The 21,422-nt window shown below is 30.4% G+C and overlaps 1 protein-coding gene across 1 annotated transcript; it reads right to left on the reverse strand.

Annotated features, from left to right (window-relative positions):
- Positions 1-2,704: 2,704 nt before the first annotated feature.
- LOC105199200 lies at positions 2,705-21,412 on the reverse strand. Its single transcript, XM_011166175.3, has 15 exons — positions 20,873-21,412; positions 20,665-20,790; positions 19,451-19,713; positions 18,959-19,121; positions 17,903-18,170; positions 16,324-16,628; positions 16,131-16,250; positions 15,010-15,199; positions 12,609-12,796; positions 9,066-9,325; positions 8,803-8,965; positions 5,635-5,899; positions 4,267-4,571; positions 3,586-3,705; positions 2,705-3,143 (listed from the first exon to the last, which is right to left on the reverse strand). Exons 2-15 carry the CDS (start codon positions 20,719-20,721, stop codon positions 2,973-2,975), a joined length of 2,838 nt encoding a protein of 945 aa, XP_011164477.2. The 5' UTR covers positions 20,722-20,790; positions 20,873-21,412; the 3' UTR covers positions 2,705-2,972.
- Between the last annotated feature and the right edge of the window lie 10 nt (positions 21,413-21,422).

The following is a 21,422-nucleotide window of genomic DNA, read 5'->3' on the forward strand; positions in this document are numbered from 1 at the left end:
TCGACATCGCTCCAATGAATAATTCTCAATATAATTATACATTACTATAAGCACTGTAAAGTGCACTGTGATACTATATGCTATAAAGCAAATGGCCAATCCACAATTACAGTTTCAAACGGATTTGTAGAAAATTTCATTTCGATGGTCATTGGATGATACAAAAAGCAAATTAAGGGTCAATTCGTATTTACGGATTCAAACGGATTGATCGCATGTTTTACTTCATCTATTCATATTGGATGAAATACAAAAAGTAAATAGCTAATCCATAATTACTGATTCAAACGGATTACGGAGAGAAAACAGATTTAAAAAATCCATAAACTTGATTCGACAATATTTCAATGCATAATTTTCCAATCATTTATCATTTGTTAAGTATGTACTGATGTATAAGTAAAGAATCCTAAGAGGATCAATAAATATTTAATAATAATAATAATAATAGAAACAAATTGCATAAATATTTTGCTTTAAACGACTCTGCTGATTAAACTAATTTTTGCTTAACCTAACCAGTGATTAATAATTTACTAAATAATACCTGTATTATTTTATTAACCTATATAAGTTATTAATTTTTTGTAGACGTATAAAAAATTGGATTAGAGATAACGAATTATATATTTAGAAATTTTACTTTAAGCAATTCTGTTGATTGAATTAATCTCTTGACACAAAAATAGAGAAAAGATTAAACATGGATTAATTCCATGATCTCATTATTCACACGGAAAACATATGATTCCAAATCGTTTGTCTATTTGATAAATATAGAATTTCGAGAATTTCACAAGTCATGTCTCATCTTTTTCTCTCGCGATCAGAAACAAGCAATGCTTCATATTTACACAAAAATCCCCAAAGCGTTCGGAAAATATATTTACATGTTAGTATTAATGCATATCTTCTAATTAAGATTTAATGATCAACAAAGAAAATAAATATGTGGACATACTATATATATTTTTTGTTTGTTTGACGATCATTTGCACAATCGTATAAAAGTTTCCGTCAATAGCACCACTATGTCGGGAACAACAATGTATGAACGATAATCGCTCGTTCGACAGGACAAAGACAAACTAAAATTATGCAAAATAATTTATGTATACATATATATCGCTACACGTATGTTACATGGAACAGGCCTTTTATTCAACATTGCACGATTTTTCACGTGAATGGCTGTTGTAAAAGATTCCGTCTTGAAATACATCCATTTCATTAACTTCGACATCGACAAAAGTGCTATTAAAAACAATCTTATGGACGCTCTGGTTTCTGGTTTCTTATATAGAAATTTTGAAAAATTATATGAAGAATTCTAAGAAAAGTTTCATCAGAATGTTCGTGTAATCATCAAAATTTGATTAGCTCAAAATAAAATATTAAATTACTGCATGATTTATTATTATCCTGATGTTTTGTAGATATGTATACGATATGATAATTGATCAATTTTTATTTAAAGTTGTATAACTTTACGAGTAATTATATGGGTTGTAACTACAACAAAAAAAATTATAATTTTGTGGTGACATGTGTGACATTGCATCATAAAAAAATGTATACTCATTTACAAAGTAAATTGGTAATATAATAATAACATTACATAACATAATAATAAATTTAATTACAAATTTAATACTGTATTACAAGCTAATATTTATATTAATGTTTCAGGAATAGCTAACAATGTTTACATTTTAATGTCTTTAATAGCATCTTTCAACGACGGCTTTCAACGCTCTCTTAAAACACATGCCCATAATGTCCGCGCAATGATTGCTTGGAGATAGATATTATATAATTTAATCTCCTTAATACTGGCTCTCTCACAGAACCCTACGATAGAGCGAGCAATAAATTACGTCTCTACGAATAATCTTGCATTTCTGTGAATTACAGGTATACGGGTGTTCGCGGTATTAAAGAGAAAAATTATCACAAATATATAAAACAATACGTTAATATGTTTGTCCGGTTTTACCTTTAGTCGTATCACTTTTGTAAAACAGACTTGTTTAAAACCATATTTTTTTTATTCTCTTTCTATGTTCGTAAAATTACACAAATCCAGTAAAAAAAAGTTTATATATATAATCAAATATAAATATATATTATTATACAATATATAATACGGCTAAGTTTTGTTTCTTTTATATAGCCTCTGTTGGTAATATAAAAAAAAATAAGATATAATCACACATAATGTATAAAATTGTATATATGCAATTATATAAAGAAAATACAAAGAGTGTGGTCGTGATCTTATTTTTTTATAAAGATAAACGATGTAAAATTAATTTTTTATAATTATTTTTCAACGCAAATACTTTTTTATTATTTTTCCTCTTTACAGAATGTCCCAAACTTATTATGATATTAATAACAGATTCCTAAGATCATTTCGAGACAAAGATTCTAATGCCAAAACGTCGAGGTTATAATAATTTTTAAAGAAGGGTTTAAAGTTGACAAATCAAACCGTTCAAAATTCGAACAAATACGGTACCGCTCACAGTGACTTGAGCGTGTACATTTTGGACAATTTTATTTGACAACTCTTATTTACAAACTATTGTGGCTTCAACATTTTATTATATTACAATTTCGAAATAAGCTCAAAAATCAGCCATTAATGGGCGTCACAATAAGTAAGGACATTCAGTATATATGGATAAAGAGAAAACACAAGAAACCATATATAGGTATATTTTATATATATATGTATATATAATTATACATCTTTATATTCGATTCTATATGTATAGACTTTTGTCTACCGGAAAGAGTCAAACAACTATGTAAGGTGTTACTCTTTGACGAGAATATATAACGCATATAAAATTATTACTGCAATTCTTACTTCCAGACATACCTGAAATCTGTCAACGATTGAATATTCTCGACAAAAATATTCTTAAATTAATAATATTACCGATTATAATTCTTTTTTTTGCTACTTATGAAATGGCAGGTATCTCGAAATTCACACTCAGATTTTCGGATTGAGCTAATTTGACAATAGTCGATAATTTTACCGCGACCCGAGCAGCTTCATCAAGATCATCAATTGGTACAATTTTTAAACCTGCATTTGCGATAAGAGCCTTGGCTTCGTCCACATTAGTACCCTGGAAAATAAAAACATAATCTTTACACGTTCTACATATATTTATAATTAGTGTTCTTACTAGAGAAATTATCAAAAATTTTGAGGAAAAACTTTTTCTCCAATTTTTCTTGTCGTGTTTTTCCGATTTTTTTTTTCTTTTAAGGTAATGTCATCTCTATTGTCCTCTAGATCAATAGTTAAAAAATTTGTTTACATTTAAGAGCTGTAGTAAGTAAATAATTCATCAATAAGATTTGTTGTCATCTTTACACTTGTATTTCTTGAAAAAAAGGGAAAAAACTACAATTTTATTTTTCGAAAATTAAAAACACGAATACCTCATTATTATAGTTTTCTCCGTATTTTTGGAAAAAACAGAACAAATTTTTTCCCTCAATTTTATTTTGCGGAGAAATTAAAAATACTAATTATAATTATAATCATTCGCACATAAGCTATACCTGCAATCTCACGACAACAGGAATTTTTAAACTTAGTTCCTTTGTTGCGGCAATAATACCCTCCGCTATAACGTCGCATCTCATGATGCCGCCAAAAATATTAACTAAAAGAGCGTGAACCTAAGAAATAGAGAATACAAAATTAATTATATGTAAATTTATTTTATTGATTTGGTTCCATATTATATTACAAAATCACTAGATTAAGACCACACATTCAAATAAACTTGTCAAGTATGCTTGTCAAATCAATCGGAATGTGTGTATCGTCTTTGCGATAACCGAAGTTTTGTCATCTAGACATTCTAATAAACTTGATAAGTATGCTTGTGCAAGACTGTACATGCAGTAATTATGTGAAACACACCAAAAAATTGCTCTTTAATTAAATTCAATAATAATAATAAAAAAGCGAGTAAAAAACAGTTGTTTCACATAAGAACAAATTTTAAAGAGAAAAATAAGTATAGAGTTATTTACTCAGTTGAAACGTATAGTACTTCTATCTCTATTATTAAATTTTATTATTTTAATAAGTAAACTGTATCAACACATTATATTTTTAATCAGCTCATTTGGTCTTCTTTATAATATTTTGCATAATATATTATTAGCATTTAATTATTTTTCATGTAAATTTGATTAAATTATCAGAGATCGATTATAATTTCATGAACTCACTCGTGGATCAGAAGTGATGATCTTAAATGCTTCTTTCACCGCCGAAGTTGATGCACCGCCGCCAACGTCGAGAAAATTTGCTGGTTCACCGCCATGCAACTTTATGATGTCCATTGTGGCCATAGCTAAACCAGCCCCGTTTACCATACAACCTATATTGCCATCAAGCGCGATATAATTCAAGTCAAATTTCGCAGCTTCGACTTCTTTAGGATCCTCCTGAGACCAATCTCTTAGGCTAAAGAGTTCCTTTTGCCTAAACTCAGCGTTGTCATCAAATCGACATTTACAATCTAGAGCAAAATCTGTAAAAAATATATTAAATAGAAAGATAGATAGAATCGTTGGTAAAATAGAAGATAAATATTTCCTGATTTTTTCTAGTTACTTTATGGAGAAATTTCTTGACTAGTCTGAAAGAAACACTGATTAAAAACAAAGAAAACAATTTTTAAATAGAAAATAATAAAAAAAAAAAACTTTTAATTTTAGAGTATTGTTAAAGTATTTTTACAATACTCTAAATACAAAAAAAATATTCAATATTGCACTTTTGAAAGAAAAGTATTTATCTTTTCGTTTATTTTTGTAATTTTTTTAATTCGGTTAGACATAACAATTTTTTTTTATAGCTTTTTCTGTAGTTTCCTTTTTTAACTATATCTAATAATGGCTTTCTGCAAATTGTACTGCAAAATTGAAGTCATAAAAAATTAATGTTTTCTTAAATAATTAAAAAAATTTTATTTAACAATTTTTAAGTAAAATTAAAAAATTTTAAATTGGTATTACAATAATTTAATCTTATGTTAAGACTCCTGTTTACTTGCGGCGACCATATTGAAGTCGTGACGTCATAAGCGAAAAATCAGACATAAAAGTCTCCGACGTAGCATTTGTAAATAAAACAGAAATAACAAAATCGCTTTAAAACACTTGTAAAAATGGATCTTGACTATCCTTTTTTCGCTTAACAGTCAGTAAATAGTCGTAAAAAGCACTTAAAAAACACTTAAAGTAAAGCCTATTCAGATAGGAAAACACACGGATAGCTATTCAAAGAAGTGAAACATATGCTTTTATGTATAAAATTCAAATCAACTTTACTTGCGGTCCATTTTTACGAATTTGGTAAATACGAGACAAATCACATTTTTACAATAAAACACATAATAACGAAATGACATGCAGGACCAAATTTCATTGTCAATTTATCACGCTCCACGCCTATTAGTTCTAATTTTGTCCGCGACGGAACATCGCTACCGTCAACGAGGAGTTCCGAGAATATTAATAAATTCCTTGATTCTCTGACTTTTTCTGTTTTCTCCTGATCACTAACAAGCCTAAATAAGAAGATAAACTTACAATTCCCATTAATGTCCTCTGCGAGTGGATTTACTTCCAAAAGAAGAGCGTCTTTTTTAAGGAACATTTGGTAAAGATTTATAATCATGTTGGAAATATAGTCCTTTACGTTGTCGAGGCCGAGCTTGCTTACTATACGTTCCGCCTGTTCTTTCGTAATGCCCTTATTGATATCAATAGGTTCATACATGATGGCGGTAGGATTTGTAGCCGCAACTTCCTCGATATTTACTCCACCTTGACTGGAAGCTATTATGACGGGACCCTAGAAATCAAAAGCACTTTCATATATTAGAGCTTTGGTAAAAAAATTTTAATAAAATTTTGATGAATTTAGCATCATTAAATTTGATGAAATTTCAATAAATAGCTATATAATGTAATTTTAATTCAAGAGTTTCATACAATAACCAAATAAGTTTAAAAATCTTAGGTAATGAAGCTAATTCTGAGTTGCTTCAGATTGTGAACAATTTTATTACGATAAAAATCAAATAAAAAACAGAAAATATAAATAGATAAATAAATATAAAATGTTTACAAGAATTAAACAAATTAAATTATTTATTTTTTAATAGATTCTCAAAGTTTACAACTTATTTATTCCTATTATATATCCGAAAAAAATTATCATACTTATATAATAAAATTGTTTAAAAATTGATTTTTGTTTCTTAAAAATTTAACTTTTTGGTTTTTAGTTTTTGTAAGAAATTCTTCAATTATATTTCACTGGAAAGATTATTTCTATGTTTAATAAAAAATAAACATTTTAATAAACATTTAATAAAAATGTAATAAAATTTCGACAGAAAATTATTAATAACTATTTAATAAAAAAATATTCCCCAAATAATTTTTCACCTTGGAGTGGTGGAAGGTCTTACGATTGCATTCAAGAGTACCGTTTATAGGTGTAACTAAATACAACTAATAAAAAAAAACTCCTCTAGTCAAGATATTAGCGACCGTGCCGATGCGACGGTTGCATAGCGCAAGGGGAACTGCATTATGAACGGTAACTCTTGGATCCTTAGCTCAAGAAACTGGTAACTTACGCAGCAGAGAAAGAAGACTACTCCTGGGTTGTAATGCAAACTCCTATCATGTAGGATGGAGAGTTCAAATATCAACTTGAGGGGGGGGATAGTCTCCACGACTCTGTTATGCATACCGGTCTAATCATCCTAAAGAGGATCGAAACCCATCTTTATGGACTGTAAAAGACAAGAGATGATAGACATTTATTGTACTGTATATACAGGGAGAGTGGAGGAGCTTAGTAAGAGAATGGGAAACCTTCGAACTCAGACCAATGTTTGCCTGTCTTCAAACATTTGGAAGAACAGAAATGGAGTTGTAACCCCATATATACAAATTGAAAGGGCTACAAGGTAGCCCTAGAAAGTCTATCGTAGAAAGAGCTCCAACCAGATTTCATACCAAAAGATTTGGAAACAGCGGAGCAATTCGTAAGTAACGTTATAAAAGAAGTCTATGAGACAAATTACTTATTAAAATTGAAGTATCCCTTATGGACCAAGGCTGCATAGTGGAATAAAAAGCTCTCAAAGCACAGGTAGGAGATGAGATTAGAGGGCAAAAAGAAGAAAAAATAATGGATTGGGAGGCTTTAGGAACTCCCAACGTTATACCAAGGCGATATTAATCATTACCAAGAGGAAAAACTGGAGAGATTTCTGCGAAAGCAATGAGTTGTCCTAAAGTATCCAGGTTCAACATGATCCTTAACAAGGATAGCTACTTTATTATTTGGTTTGCTTTAAGATCCTAAACAGGAATGATACTGACAACGAGTCATTGGATAAATCTCTAAAGCATCTGATACTTATTTTTTGCGGTTCCAAGAGAAATCTACTTGTAGCAACAATTCAAGCAAGAATTCAATCCAGAAAAGATAAGCACAGATAATGGTCATTGGCAAAGTGGTTTATCCCTATGAGATTGAATGAACAGTTAAAACTTATGAATTTTACAAGGCACACGGATCAGATAAAATATACAATATTTGACACTACTCAGGGGAAAACTGGAAACTTTATCAGATTCCCTAATAAAGTACTTGAAGCTTGCAGGAGTCCTAAGACATAGGAATGGTACTAAAGTTGTCTTTATACCAAAGTAAAAATTGTTACATTTTGGCCACAGATTTTAGACCTATCAATTTCATATATTAAAAACCTTAGAGAAACTGATTGAAAGATTCTTGAAAACTGACCTTTTGCTTGATAAATCATTGACTTTCTTTCATATTTATAGAGAGACCATAGAAATCGACAGATATTGCGTCACAACACCTTATGAACGGAATTGAATACAGCTGGAAGCTAAGAGCAATAGAAAATGCAACAGAAAATTTCATTGACATCGAGGGGACTTTCGACAACACGTCAAATGTAGCAATCGAAAAACCAATGAGCAGATACAAAAATCCAGGAGCACTCAGGGCATCATATTGATGAATACGAATATAACTGACAATCAAGGTGATAAGATCAAAAAGAAGGTCCGACTGCGGGTTTTTTTTAATAAACAATAATCAGATTAGAATAAAATTGTCAAATATATAGATAAGAGGCTCAATATCGATTTTGGAGTGGTTTGCAACGGATCTTGATACCTAATATAATAATTTTTGAATTTTTACAAACTCTAGTCTTCACGAACTGTGCGTTGCATTTTCGCACGCGCTGGTGTTAAAACACATCTTAATCGAAATCGGAATACGATAGTAGTGAATGAGTTTTGTAAAAATTTACACAAAAAATTATTAGGCACCAAATTATTAGGCACCAAGATCGTTGTATTACAGAACCGATAATGGCTCTCTCATCTTTACTTTTTAATAAATATTTGCGAGTTAGAGAACGTACGTGGATGTGTATCACATAATTTATTGATAATCGATTTTGCATTATAAACAAAAAAATTACAAAAAACAATTTTATCTGAAAAGAGATAGAATTAAAATTTAATAAAAGTAGTTTCTCAAAAATTTCCTTGAGTAGCAATCAAATCTCCATAAAAATTTATGATTTCTAAAGATAAAAAATAAATTCCTTGAAAATTCCAGATTCTCTTGACTTTAAGCACCCTATTAAATGCAATATCGTTTGAAATGTGCTTTTCATCATCTTAGAAACTCACACCAAAGGCTCTTTCCATCATGACAGCAAGGTAGTACTCTTTACGAGGAAACATGCGTTGTGTGACCATCACGCCGTTGCATATCCTACCGCCTTCGCCAGTCTGTTTCGTGATGAGCAGTTTGCCGAGCATCTGGCCCGCCAATGATTTTGCCTCTTCCGGACTACAAGCAACGGTGATAAGCGCTACAATATTTCCTGACATACACGGAGTACGTGGTTGCATGCAAAATGTAATTTTATGTGAAAGGGCCGCGTAATTACGTTTCACACATCTTTACGCCGCTAACGTTCGTTCCCTTGAAGTGTCCCTTTCCTCTGCCGCCGGCTAGGACCTGGGCCTTCAAGACGATGTCCTTCGTCTTTAAGTCGGCAGCAAGCTTGGCTGCCTCATCGGAAGTTTTGGCGACTCCGAATTTAGGCGTCGGCACACCAGCCTCATTCAGTAAACTGTAGCTGATGTGTTCGTGCACGTTTAAATTCCTGACTGGCTGTTTCACTAAACTAGTCTTGCACGCCAATATCTGAAAAGGGATAACACAGGTTCAGAGATAGAACTAGAATTGAGTAAGTTAATTTTTTTTTAACGTAATATAGTAAAATAAATTAATATTAATGATTTATAATATTTAGTTACTTTCAATGTTACAAGAATAAAAATCTAACTCAAAAGTTATGAAAATTAAATTCAATTAAAAGTTAATTTTGAAAAGCATTATTTATATTAAATTAAAATGTAATATTTTTAAACTTAGATTACTAAAACCAATTAAAGTCTGGATTATAAAATAAATTTAATATTTTATTTGTAACTTAAGTTTAAATAAAATAACAAAGAAATATTGTACAATTTTTTACGTGGTAATATATTTTTTCTTTTTGTAATTGTGTTCTTTTACGTAAATTTTTAACTTAGAAAAAAGTTAATAAGTTAAAGTTTATGTGTTCTAAAAATAACTAGTAAAAGTTAAAAATTAGTTAAGTTAAAAGTTATTAACTTTTAAACTCTATTATTTAATTTTTAACTATTATAGTTACTATATCCTAGTAATAACTGTTTGAATTATACGCGGCAGACACTCTCAGCTTTAGCGTCATTACAAATGATAAAAGTGTACGCCAAAGTTTACATTGTACAAAGTGTACATTGACCGGGATAAAAAAAGAAGTAAAGATAAAAATTATTGACGCAGATTATTGATGTTACAAAAGACAAGATAACATGAGTAGGTTAAAGCGTATGCAAATTGGCTTGTCATTATAAATCATGTAACGGTTAAATATAATCTATACATGAAGGTCGAATGGCAATAAGCTATGCACATGTTCATTATTTGCATACAGCTAGCTTTTATATGCGTTTTGGCAATGACACCTCGTGTGCAATAAAGTGAATTGTGTAACAGAGTTTTAAGTGACACATTCTTTTAACAATTTAATGTTAATTCTTCAGCAATTTTTTAATTATAAATTTTAAACAAACGGTTAAATATTAATGTTAGTCAAATATTTAATATCTCTCGCCTCTCAAATTATTTATTAATTACAGGTGTCTATTAACTGAAGGTATCCCACGTTTTAGGTGCTAAACAGGTTTATCAAATTACTTTATCATATTACTTTAAGAAATGCGTTTAAAGTTTCAAAAAAGGGCTATATTTTAATGTATTTTTATTATTATATTATATTGCAATTAATATTATGTATATTAAAAGGTGCTTTCAACCCTTAAAAGGAATTTAGTAATAATAATTCAATCTTTATTTTAAATATTATCTGCAATAATATCAATAATATATAATTTTATGTAATGGAAATATAATGAAGTTTAATATTCAAACATATTCATATTCATAAATTAGGATTTATGACGATAATAAGTTATTAATATTCCTTTCTTATCTATACATAGTAAATAATGCATAATGCAAGTTTTTTTTTTACATAATTAAATGCAATCCGAGCATGCCAAGTTTTTATGTTTTATTTTTAAATTCGTTTCATGTGACTTACTACTTGTGTGAAACATAGTCACACAAGTCAGAAGAATAAGTCAGAGAAATACAAAATTCTAATTAAACAATGTGTAATATGTGTAATATTTTCAAGAGAAAGAGAGAGAGAGAAAGAATTATATTTTAAGATTGTCTCAGTAATATTTGACTAATTAGATTAATTTCAAATCTATTTTTGAGCAATTTTTTATTTAATAATATACTTACACTTTTAAATATTTTTTTAGGTCCTTAGCGTAAAATTTTTTTAAACATTTTTCTAACATCAATTAATTCACAATTTATTATTTTAAAATCTTATTTTAATATTTTTCTTAGTCATTTTCCTGACGAAAATGAAAGCGTTTATTTAGGGTTTATGTTATGAGCGTTTTGTAAGGATTTGTTAAGAGTTTAGGACACTCATTGTCAGTAAAGAATTTGTAGAGAGGAATTGCAACGTTAAGCGAATGAAAAGCGCTTGCGTAATTAGTATTTAATAGCGTATTCTAAAAAGCGTTGCCCGAGCGTTATCCAACTTTCATGAAACTTTATATTCAGCGTTTGATAAGGGTTTAAAAGCGTTCAAACCCAACAGCGTTGCGTAAGCGTTCTTAATAGAGTTCGATAGCGTATAAATTCTAAAAAGAAACTCTCAACAAACGGTTGTAAGGACTTTATAAAGTTTCTTATTTTCGCCAGGATTACTAATAATATTGTTCAGCAATTGAAAGCAGCGATCCTAATTGTCGGATGAATTCACATGAATGTGGGTCGAAGCTGGGGAATCCCCCATTCCGTTTCAGCGAGAACGTGCAATCGATTTTTTAAATGAAAAGCTCCTATCGCTAATCTCGGCCAACTTGCGCATCGTCGACTCTGACAATCGAAGCACGTGCGTACTCGTAGCGGCATGTCGAGGGAGGAGCGAGCGCTTCGCACTTTGCTAGCTTCAAGGCCGCGCCTTCATCGCTGAAAATAAATCTACATTCCGGTGAGAGAGAAAAAAAAATAGAGAAGGAGCGATTCGATCAGACACGCGCGGGCGAGCGCGCGGAAGCATCGATTGTCATCTCATTTCATATTCAAATTAAACTTCGTTTTTCCGTTCCACCAGGAACGGAATTGTCAAAGACGGTGCCCATTGTCACATATTATATTTGTAACAAGCGTGTTACAAATCAATACAATTCCTAAGAAATCGACAAATCAATTATTATTGTAATTATTGCAAGTCAAATATTATAAATAAGCAAAATTCTGCAAAAAATATTCCAAAAAATATTATAATTTTTCTCTTCAGAAAATTCTCCTAAAATCTTTCGTCTTCCCAAAATTCCGGCGTAACAACAACAAAACCCGAATTTGGAAAAAAAATGACAATATGACAGCACTGATGTGATAACGACCGCATTTGACAAGTGTATCCCCTCATGCAAACGAGAACTTCGATTGAAACGCGGGGGCGGACGTCGCACTCATCGACGGGAACGTCAAGGAGACGACGCGAGGGGCGCGTCCCCGCTCGGTTGCGTAACTGTCATGCTCATCTTGCGGGGAAAAATACACGAAGCCGACATCCTCGAATTGCTTTGAATCGCTCGCGCTCGACCCTGGCGCTCGATTTAGCAGACTACAGCTGTCCAATATGGCGATCAGCGACCTTCCGCCTCCGTCTCTTTCTCTCTCTTTCTTTCTTCTCTCGGTCGATCAAACGTATCGAACTCGGGATCATCCAGCGCGTTCGTTCACGTCAGCGCCGGAGCCCAGCGCGATTAACGTGCACGCGAAAAGATCCGCTGGCTTGACGTACCTTGGGGCCGCTCAATCGGCCGAGACTCTCCGCGAGTGATATCGCCCGCGACAACATGGTAGCCATCTTTGCCTGAGCGACGGCCGTTGTGAACTGGCCAGGCGCGAGCTTCGCCCCTCGCAGTCCCCCACCCAGGTGCTTGACGTTTTCCCACGCGCAGCACATCGTGACGCAGAGTTCACGCGGTACTCACGCACTTCACGCAGCCGAGTGCGTGACTGCGATCGACGCACAGTTGATCGAAACGTCGGAATCACTGGACATGACATAATATAGCAACTCGATATTTATAGTTTTCATACATTTTACGATGTAATTAAGTGTAAATAAATGATATTCAATCTTTTCTTAAATGGTTTAAAACCGGTGTACTATATATATATAGTAACTTGAATTAATATTTTTTTAATGAATACAGTATTATTTTAATTAGGATCTTGGGCTTTACATTTTAATGATGTACGTTGTTATCTATCCATTTCTATCATATTTGCAACTTTTTAAGATCGTGTTTATAATCATTTAATAAAATACGAAAAAATTATCTATTTTCAATGCTTCTGTTCTATTGAAAATAAGAAATTTTTTGAATCTATCGTTTTCTGATTTCTCAAATTACAACTAATTGAAAGTATTATCGAAAAACATGGTTTGAAACGAGATCTATAATTGCTTTCAATTAATCCTTTACGTTTGATAGCGAGATTTTTCTTATATTGAAAAAAAAAATGAAAATTACGCAACAGGATAAAAAAATATATTGTTTGTACTACAGGAACAAAAAATTACAAATAAAAGATTTAAATTTGAATGTAGAATGTAAAATAAAGTTCTGTGTGACTGTTTCACGTTTATTTCACACAAAAACAAATTTTTAATATATTATTTATTAATATCATTTCAAATAAATTTTTTTTTAACCGATCCTGAAAGGGTTAAAAATTTGCTTCAATTATGTTGTTCAAAATAATTCTCAATTAGAAATAATGGACAATACATGCTCCATAAATTATTACATGAAAAATAAGAAGGTAAGTATATAAATATATGCACACACGCGCGCGCGCGCACACACACACACACACACACACACACACACACACACACGCACGCACGCACGCACGCACGCACGCACGCACGCACGCACGCACGCACGCACGCACGCACGCACGCACGCACGCACGCACGCACGCACGCACACACACACACACACACACACACATATATATACACTCAATTTTCATGGAGCCTGTAGATTTGAAATAAAAATATAGAGTAGTACTCATGCTTGAATTATCAGTCAAATGTGATCAATTTTTTATAAAGTTCTAAAAGAAGTTGTAATTATACAAAATATATATGTTTAAATAGGAATATGTAGCCCAGCCAGCACATATTTAATTCATGGAATATCTTTGGATTTTTCACTACAAAAATTGAATATTCATAGTTTTTTTTTTTTTCAAGAAAATCGACATTCTGTATTTTTGAAAATACACTGTCTTAGATAATAACATTTTTCAAAATTATTCCCATATAGGGTATTATAGAATATTCTGTGCAAGATTTTAATTTTGATGTATCTATACAAAATCAATGGTTGCAGAGTTTTCAGAAAGGTTTCAACCTTTTTCACACATTTTTTATGCGAAACACTGAAAGGATTCTGTAAAATGTATAAAATTTTGCAACAAAAATATTTCTAAAAATCTTGTAATATGAGATAGAAATGTAATAGAAATGATTTATATATGCATATGTATAATAGAAGTCTTCCTAAAATATATGTAATAAATTTTCTGCAATTATAGCAGAAAATTTGCTTTTGTTGACTATTTCGAGCAGAAATTTTCTAAGTTTGCAGCGTGTGCTAAATTTATATAGTAGAAGTACAAAAATGTTACGCAAATAAAATATATCTTATAAAATCATCTAATTATTATTATTATTATTAAGCATTAAATTTGTTTTCACCGTGTCATTTCACGCTTATGACATCATGATTTCAATATGGCAGCAGCGAGTAGACAGGAGCCTATTAAAAATTTGCAAGATGAGATATTGTATTAAAAAAACAATATACAAAAAACTTTTGCAAATTATTATCTCGCGAAATCGCTTAATTCAGAAAGAATTAGGCTCAAGAACGAAAAATACTAAAAAGCATAGAAGCCTTTACATCACGCGAGAAAGGAAACTAGAAAAATTAGTGATTTATCTCTCTTATTCTTAATTAAATTATAATATTCTGTATAATATTTTTAAAGCAAAGCGTCAGCACTTTATAATTGTTCATATATAGTAGAGAAATCAATACACACTTGTTGCATATACGTAAAAATATATTCCGTGGGTATACAAATATAAAATATTTTATAAATTTTTTCACAGAGGCGTCAATTTTTTACTTTCCCAAAATCCTTCTGCGGTGATTTAGCACTAAAAGTAATATCTAAATTCAATGACTTCGCGATATTCATCATCAACGCTAACTTAACAGATGTCTCAGCTGCTTGAGCAAAATCATCCACACTTATTACTTTCAGCTTGGCGTCCAGTATTAGTTGTTTAGCTTTAGTTACATTGGTACCCTACGAAGAAATAGATAGTTTAGTAAAAACGAAAGGAGAAATTAAGTATACAATAGTGCTACATAAAGAAAATTTTCTCTTAAAATTTATCCTAGAAAACATGGTAGTCATGGGATAAAACATAGATTTAGAAAGATTTTGTTACAGGGTGTTTAAATTTTGTAAAAGAATTCCTTGAGAAAAATCCCTGGATTTTTCAAAAATTCTAGTAAGATAATTTTTTAATGCAGCTTCGAGATAAATTATATTATACCTTTTAATATTCCTTAATCATACAATCACAAGGAAAAACATTTGAGGTTTGAATATTAAATTTGTTACTAAAAAAAAGAAAGAAAAACAATATGAACTAAATATGACATATGATCTGTCCGTTATACAGGTATCTAACTCTAGAGATACAACTAGAAAAGGATACTTCTTAAAAAACGCTAATTTAGAACAACATATCTTCTATTGTCACTAATTTTTTTATAAAAATTTGCCAGTTACAAGAAAATGTTCATGGATGCTCCATAATTAATGCTAATTTTGCATTATCAAGAAAAAGTAATCAAAGAAACAATTTTGACAGAAAAAGAGATAGAATTTAAATTTAAGTTCCCCAAAAATTTTCCTAAATACCAATAAAATTCAATTTGAAAAACCATGATTTTCAAAAATAGTAAATTATAAAAAGTAAATTTCCTGAAAATTTTAGATTTTTGCGGTCTTTCTCGGTAATAAACACCTTACTATAATTTTACTACAATTTATTATAATTTAGTAAAATTATAAATTTTGTAAAATTTAATAAGATTTGATTAAAATTTTACTATAAATTTCCTATAATTTTTTATAAAATTTAGTAAAATTTAATTGTTTTATGATTTTAAGGGTAAATTCTAAGAGAAAATTCTCTTCGTATAATACAATTTAAAAAAGCAATCACCTGTAACCGCACGATTATAGGTATTTTCAGATTCAACTGTTCAGTAGCGTCTATGATCCCTTGGGCAATTATATCGCATCTCATTATGCCGCCAAAGATGTTCACCAAGATTGCTTCCACCTAAAAAAGATCATTGATACATAAATCTCTCGCATCGTTTCAACTCGACCGACATTTTTATAGTGAAAATTACATTCGGATCCGAGGACAATATCTTGAAGCCCTCCGTTACCGTCTCGACCGTGGCAGTGCCACCGACGTCCAGGAAATTCGCCGGTGTGCCGCCGTACAATTTGATAATGTCCATAGTGGCCATGGCCAGACCAGCTCCGTTCACCATGCATCCAATGTTTCCGGTGAGGGCTATGTAATTTAAGTCGTACTTCTCTGCCTCGACCTCCTTCGGGTCCATCTGAGTCATATCCTTCAGTGCGAATAGCTCCTTCTGCCGGAAATCAGCACTATCATCAAACTTACACTTGCAGTCCAGAGCGTAATCTGCGGCAACAAAACAGCAAGAGTATAAATCGTAGAACATAACTCATACAGCACAGAACACTTAAAAGAACATTGCGCACTGAAACGTGATTATGCTAAATATTAAAGTATGAAAGTGCGTATTGGATATCCAAGTATTTTTTCAACAATAAAACAATACTAAATTTTCTTTTGAAAATTGAAGAGAAGTAATTCTTTATATAAATTGATTCTACGTTAGAAAACATTTACACTCTAGCATTCAACATTGCTTAACGATGTACAGATTTATATATCTAGATTATATATCTTATAGATTAGATTATCTATATCTACATTATAGATGTTATATATCTATATTTTAGAAAAACAAAAGAATCAATTTTAAATAATAAAAGTTACATTATTTTTAAAAATTTTTCTTCAACAATTTAAAAACTAATTTTACTCGTTTATTTTATTCATTTTTTTAATAGTTTAAAAAAACCACTTTTTCCAAATCACTAGAAAAAAACCAGAAAAATTAGTTTTTTTTTTAGAAAAATTGATGTTTTTGCTATGTAAATGCTATCCAATTTTTTATGTTCATCATATTAAAAGGATTTAGAAAGCTTTGTAATCTTATTTTTATTACAATTTTTATTTTTTTTCTATAGTATTTCCGGTCCATCTTATGTACCATAGTATGACAAGTTACAGTCTTGAAAATAAGGCTGATGAAATAGAGTTAAAAAATCATCATAAAATAGGATGACTTTAGTGAAGTTATGATATAACACTTTTCAATTTTAAATTTTATAGCATACTCGTATTTATTACTGTCACAAAAATCGTGATCTGAAGTTAGTAAATCACGTTTTTCCGTGACAGCAATAAATATTAACCAATTATAAAATTTTTCAATTTTGAGAAGTCATTGAAAAGAATCATTCTTTTTACGAAGTATTTTAGTAATGTTATATTATGTACTTCTTCATAATGTAATTCTTTATTGTACTTTTTTTGAAAGTAATGTTATTGCTTAACATCTCTGACAATACAAAGGTCCAAAAGATATTCCTTAGACGTACGTTTTTACATCTTTCAAATTCTTGTGTTGTCTGGGATTTAAATGTACACAATCATTTCCATTATAAAATTCAATCTATAAATTCAAAGTTGAAAAAACATTACAAAAACGTCATGTTGTAATTCAACGTTTGTGTGCTGGATTATGAGTAACGCGTTATTCAGTTTTATTATTGAAAGACTGCGCTTTTGTTTCTCGTATCTTATCTCACTGTGTTGTAGCGTACATTCGCCACAGATGTCTTCCGCGAACGGATTGATCTCGAGTAGTAATGCGTCCTTCTCGACGAACAACTCGTAGAGATTAGAGGCGACGAGTGACGCGATCTCCTTGCTGTTCCCCGTGAGTCCCAGCTTATCGGCGATGCTGTTCGCTTGCGCGGGCGTTAAACCCTTGCTCACGTCAATCGGTAAATATGCTACGGCTTCGGGATTCGTAGCGGCGACGTCTTCGATGTTCACCCCACCTTGCTTAGAGACGATCATTACGGGCCCCTTGTGAAAATAATAGCAAATTATATTAAACCATTTCTGATAGAAAAGCCACAGAGTTCATAAAATTTCATTTTTTTAATAAAGTCTATGGTAGTAATAAGAACTGATATTTTCAGAAAAAATCTGCCCTTTTCTACATAAAATGATAAAAAACAATAAGAAAATATTGTTAATTAAGAGTTTTCCAATTTAAGCTTATTCAAAATAACATCCGTAATAGATTAGTAATAGAGCAAATTATCCTTTATTGCAAGACGTTGAATAGGAAACGAATCAAATAAAAATTGATAAAAATTGTTAATTGTTACTATTATACTTGTCTTGTTATATTAAAATTAATATATAGAATATTAATATATATAATTTAATAATACTTAATTTATAAATTTAAATTTTAGTAACATTTATATATTGTATATATTGTATATCATTTATTTATTGTATATATAATTATATCAGTTTTTGTTTTAAAAATATATTTCATGAATTAAAAAAACTATTATTGTAAAATTTCATTTCTATTGATTAGTTCTGTTTTTCTTTGAAACATAGTGATTAGTATGATTTACTAATTAAAGCAAAAATATCTATTTGCATAAAGTTATATAATTATATTTTAATATTACATGTTAACTACAACATAATTTTTATAATTTATACACTTATAATGTTTAGTTTCTAGTTTATTTCATTGGGTAAAGTTTGGGATAATAAAAACCAAAATTTACTATTGTAGTCTTTTTATATCCACTGGACTTTTCCTGTTAACATAGGCAACTTATACTTACGTCAAAAGTACGTTCCAACATCACCGCCATGTAATACTCTTTACGTGGAAACATACGCGCCACTACCATCACCGAATTGCATATCTTTCCAGCCGAGCCTGTTTGCTTGGTGATGAGCACCTTACCAATCATACTCTCCGCTAATTCCTTTACTTGCTCAGCGCTGAAAAAAAAAAACTTATTACAATTTGTTACTATTTGTTAGTTTCATTTTTTTTAATTAATTGATAGAGATTAGTACGATTTACTAATTAAAGTAAAAAATATCTCTAAATAAAATTACATAAACACATTTTAATATTACACGTTAAACTTTTGAATTAAAATATAATTTTTGCCAGTTTATGCAAACATATTTTTTTTTGCATAAATATATTTTACATTACATGTTAAATATTTGTAAAATTTAGAAATAGCAAAAATTGAAAAAATTTATCAGAAGAGCTCTTGTTTTTTTCTATTACAAATTTGATGACCTGGTCGCGTACTTGCCTGTCGCACATCACGACACCGCTAACATTGCTATCCTTAAACTGTCCTTTCGCTCTACCACCAGCCAGAACTTGTGCCTTCAGTACGAGGTCCTTCGTCTTTAAATTCTTGGCCAGATTTGCGGCTTCGTCAGGTGTCTTCGCCACCCAAAAAGGCGGCGTAGGAATTCCAGCCTCCTTCAATAAACTATACGCTATGTGCTCGTGCACTTCTAAATTTCGAACCAGTTGTTTGATAACTGAAACTCTATGTGTCAAGAGCGGCTGCAACGAGATAGCTTGTATAAAGAATACATCTGTATTCGGAGTCGCGGTTTACATATAAATAATTTATGTCCATTTCTACTAATTTAAATTATATTTTAGTATTACATATCATTTTTATAACTTTTGCCAGTTTACTCTATTGGATAAGTTCAAAACTGTAAAATTCGGATCATCGTTTTTTCACTTTTAAAGTTCACTCACTAGACTTCAAATAATTTAACTTTATTTTCGATTTAATTTACTTTTTATTTTCTCTAATCCTTAAAACTAGAGAAACAAATAAAAAAACATATAACATTTATATAAGATTTAAAAGTATTTGAATATTTTATAGTTTACCAAAATATTTCATAAATATCACAGATAAAAATATTTCTAAATTTTAAATAATATATTACTGTATTTTTTACTTATCATAAATGTATAAGATTTCAGTCTATATTTTAATAACATAATAAATAAAAATTTTATAACTTTTTTGTGTATATAAAATATATACGCTTAAAAAATAAAATAATAAATATGTATGAATATTTATCATAAATATCGTGTGCTGTGTGTGTGTGTGTGTGAGAAAGTATTATTAGTATCATAGGGTTAAACCAAGATTAACCCTATAGTATTGTGGGTGAATTTGCTTGTTCAAGTTTACTACTACGTTTTTGTTATTAAAATATAGCTTGGAACACTTAATAAGATTTTGTTTACGTTAAACTAGTGTTAGTCTAATTATTCCAACACCTTGCAACCTATAAGAAAAATGTGTAAACAAATTCTTAACTGTACGAATAAATTTTCACCCAAAATAGTATTTAACATAAGAAAAATATGAATAACATTCCAAAGTTAAAATTAATTTATATTGATTGAAAATCGAAATATTAATCTTACATTTAACAGTAAATTTTTAAATTAAACAGTAAATTATCCTTTTAAAATTATCTTTACCTGTTTGTGTATTCTTCGCGCGAATGTTCCTACTAAAGATGACATCATGAACGACATGACAGCTAGCTCTCAATTTGAATTGTTTAATACCTACTATACATGCATCCTCAGCAATATCCGCAATTTCTGCAAAATTATCGATTAATTCGACATCTTATTTACCATTTTGACAGATGGTTTTCTTGAGTATGAATTCCGATTCACTTACAAGATGCTCATGAGGACACTCCGTGCGCATCTGTACAGCTGACATTGAGAGCTGAGTAGGCGACGAGTGCATATTATGCTCGCTTCTTTTTTTATTGTAATCGGCGATAAGTACCGCGATTCATTCTCGGACGATACTTCAATCGACACTATATACCCACGTTAAAAATATCCTCTACGTTTTTCGAATAGATTTCTTCAACTGCGTCATTACTCGGCGTCCGTTATCACTTTCTTGAGGAAATGGCTTTTAAAGTTTACGATTAAAAACCTATATGATTATAAAAATATGCGCATGTTCGTTGGAATAAAAAACACAATAGATAAAAGTTAGCGACGTAAAATTAACGCGTTGGTAATAACATAAATGTGATATAAAAATAATTTCAAAAGTTGAATAAAATGTGCGTTTGAGTAAAACTTGTGATCTTTGTACACTGAAGTATCTCCCAATCATATGAAATATATGTGCATTCGTATCACGTTACAATTTAAACTCATATTTCAATAGTAATTTAATAAAATTGAATGCAAATATATATTATAAATTC

This window comes from Solenopsis invicta, chromosome 4, assembly GCF_016802725.1.
Source record: "Solenopsis invicta isolate M01_SB chromosome 4, UNIL_Sinv_3.0, whole genome shotgun sequence".
NCBI classification, from domain to species: Eukaryota; Metazoa; Arthropoda; class Insecta; order Hymenoptera; family Formicidae; genus Solenopsis; species Solenopsis invicta.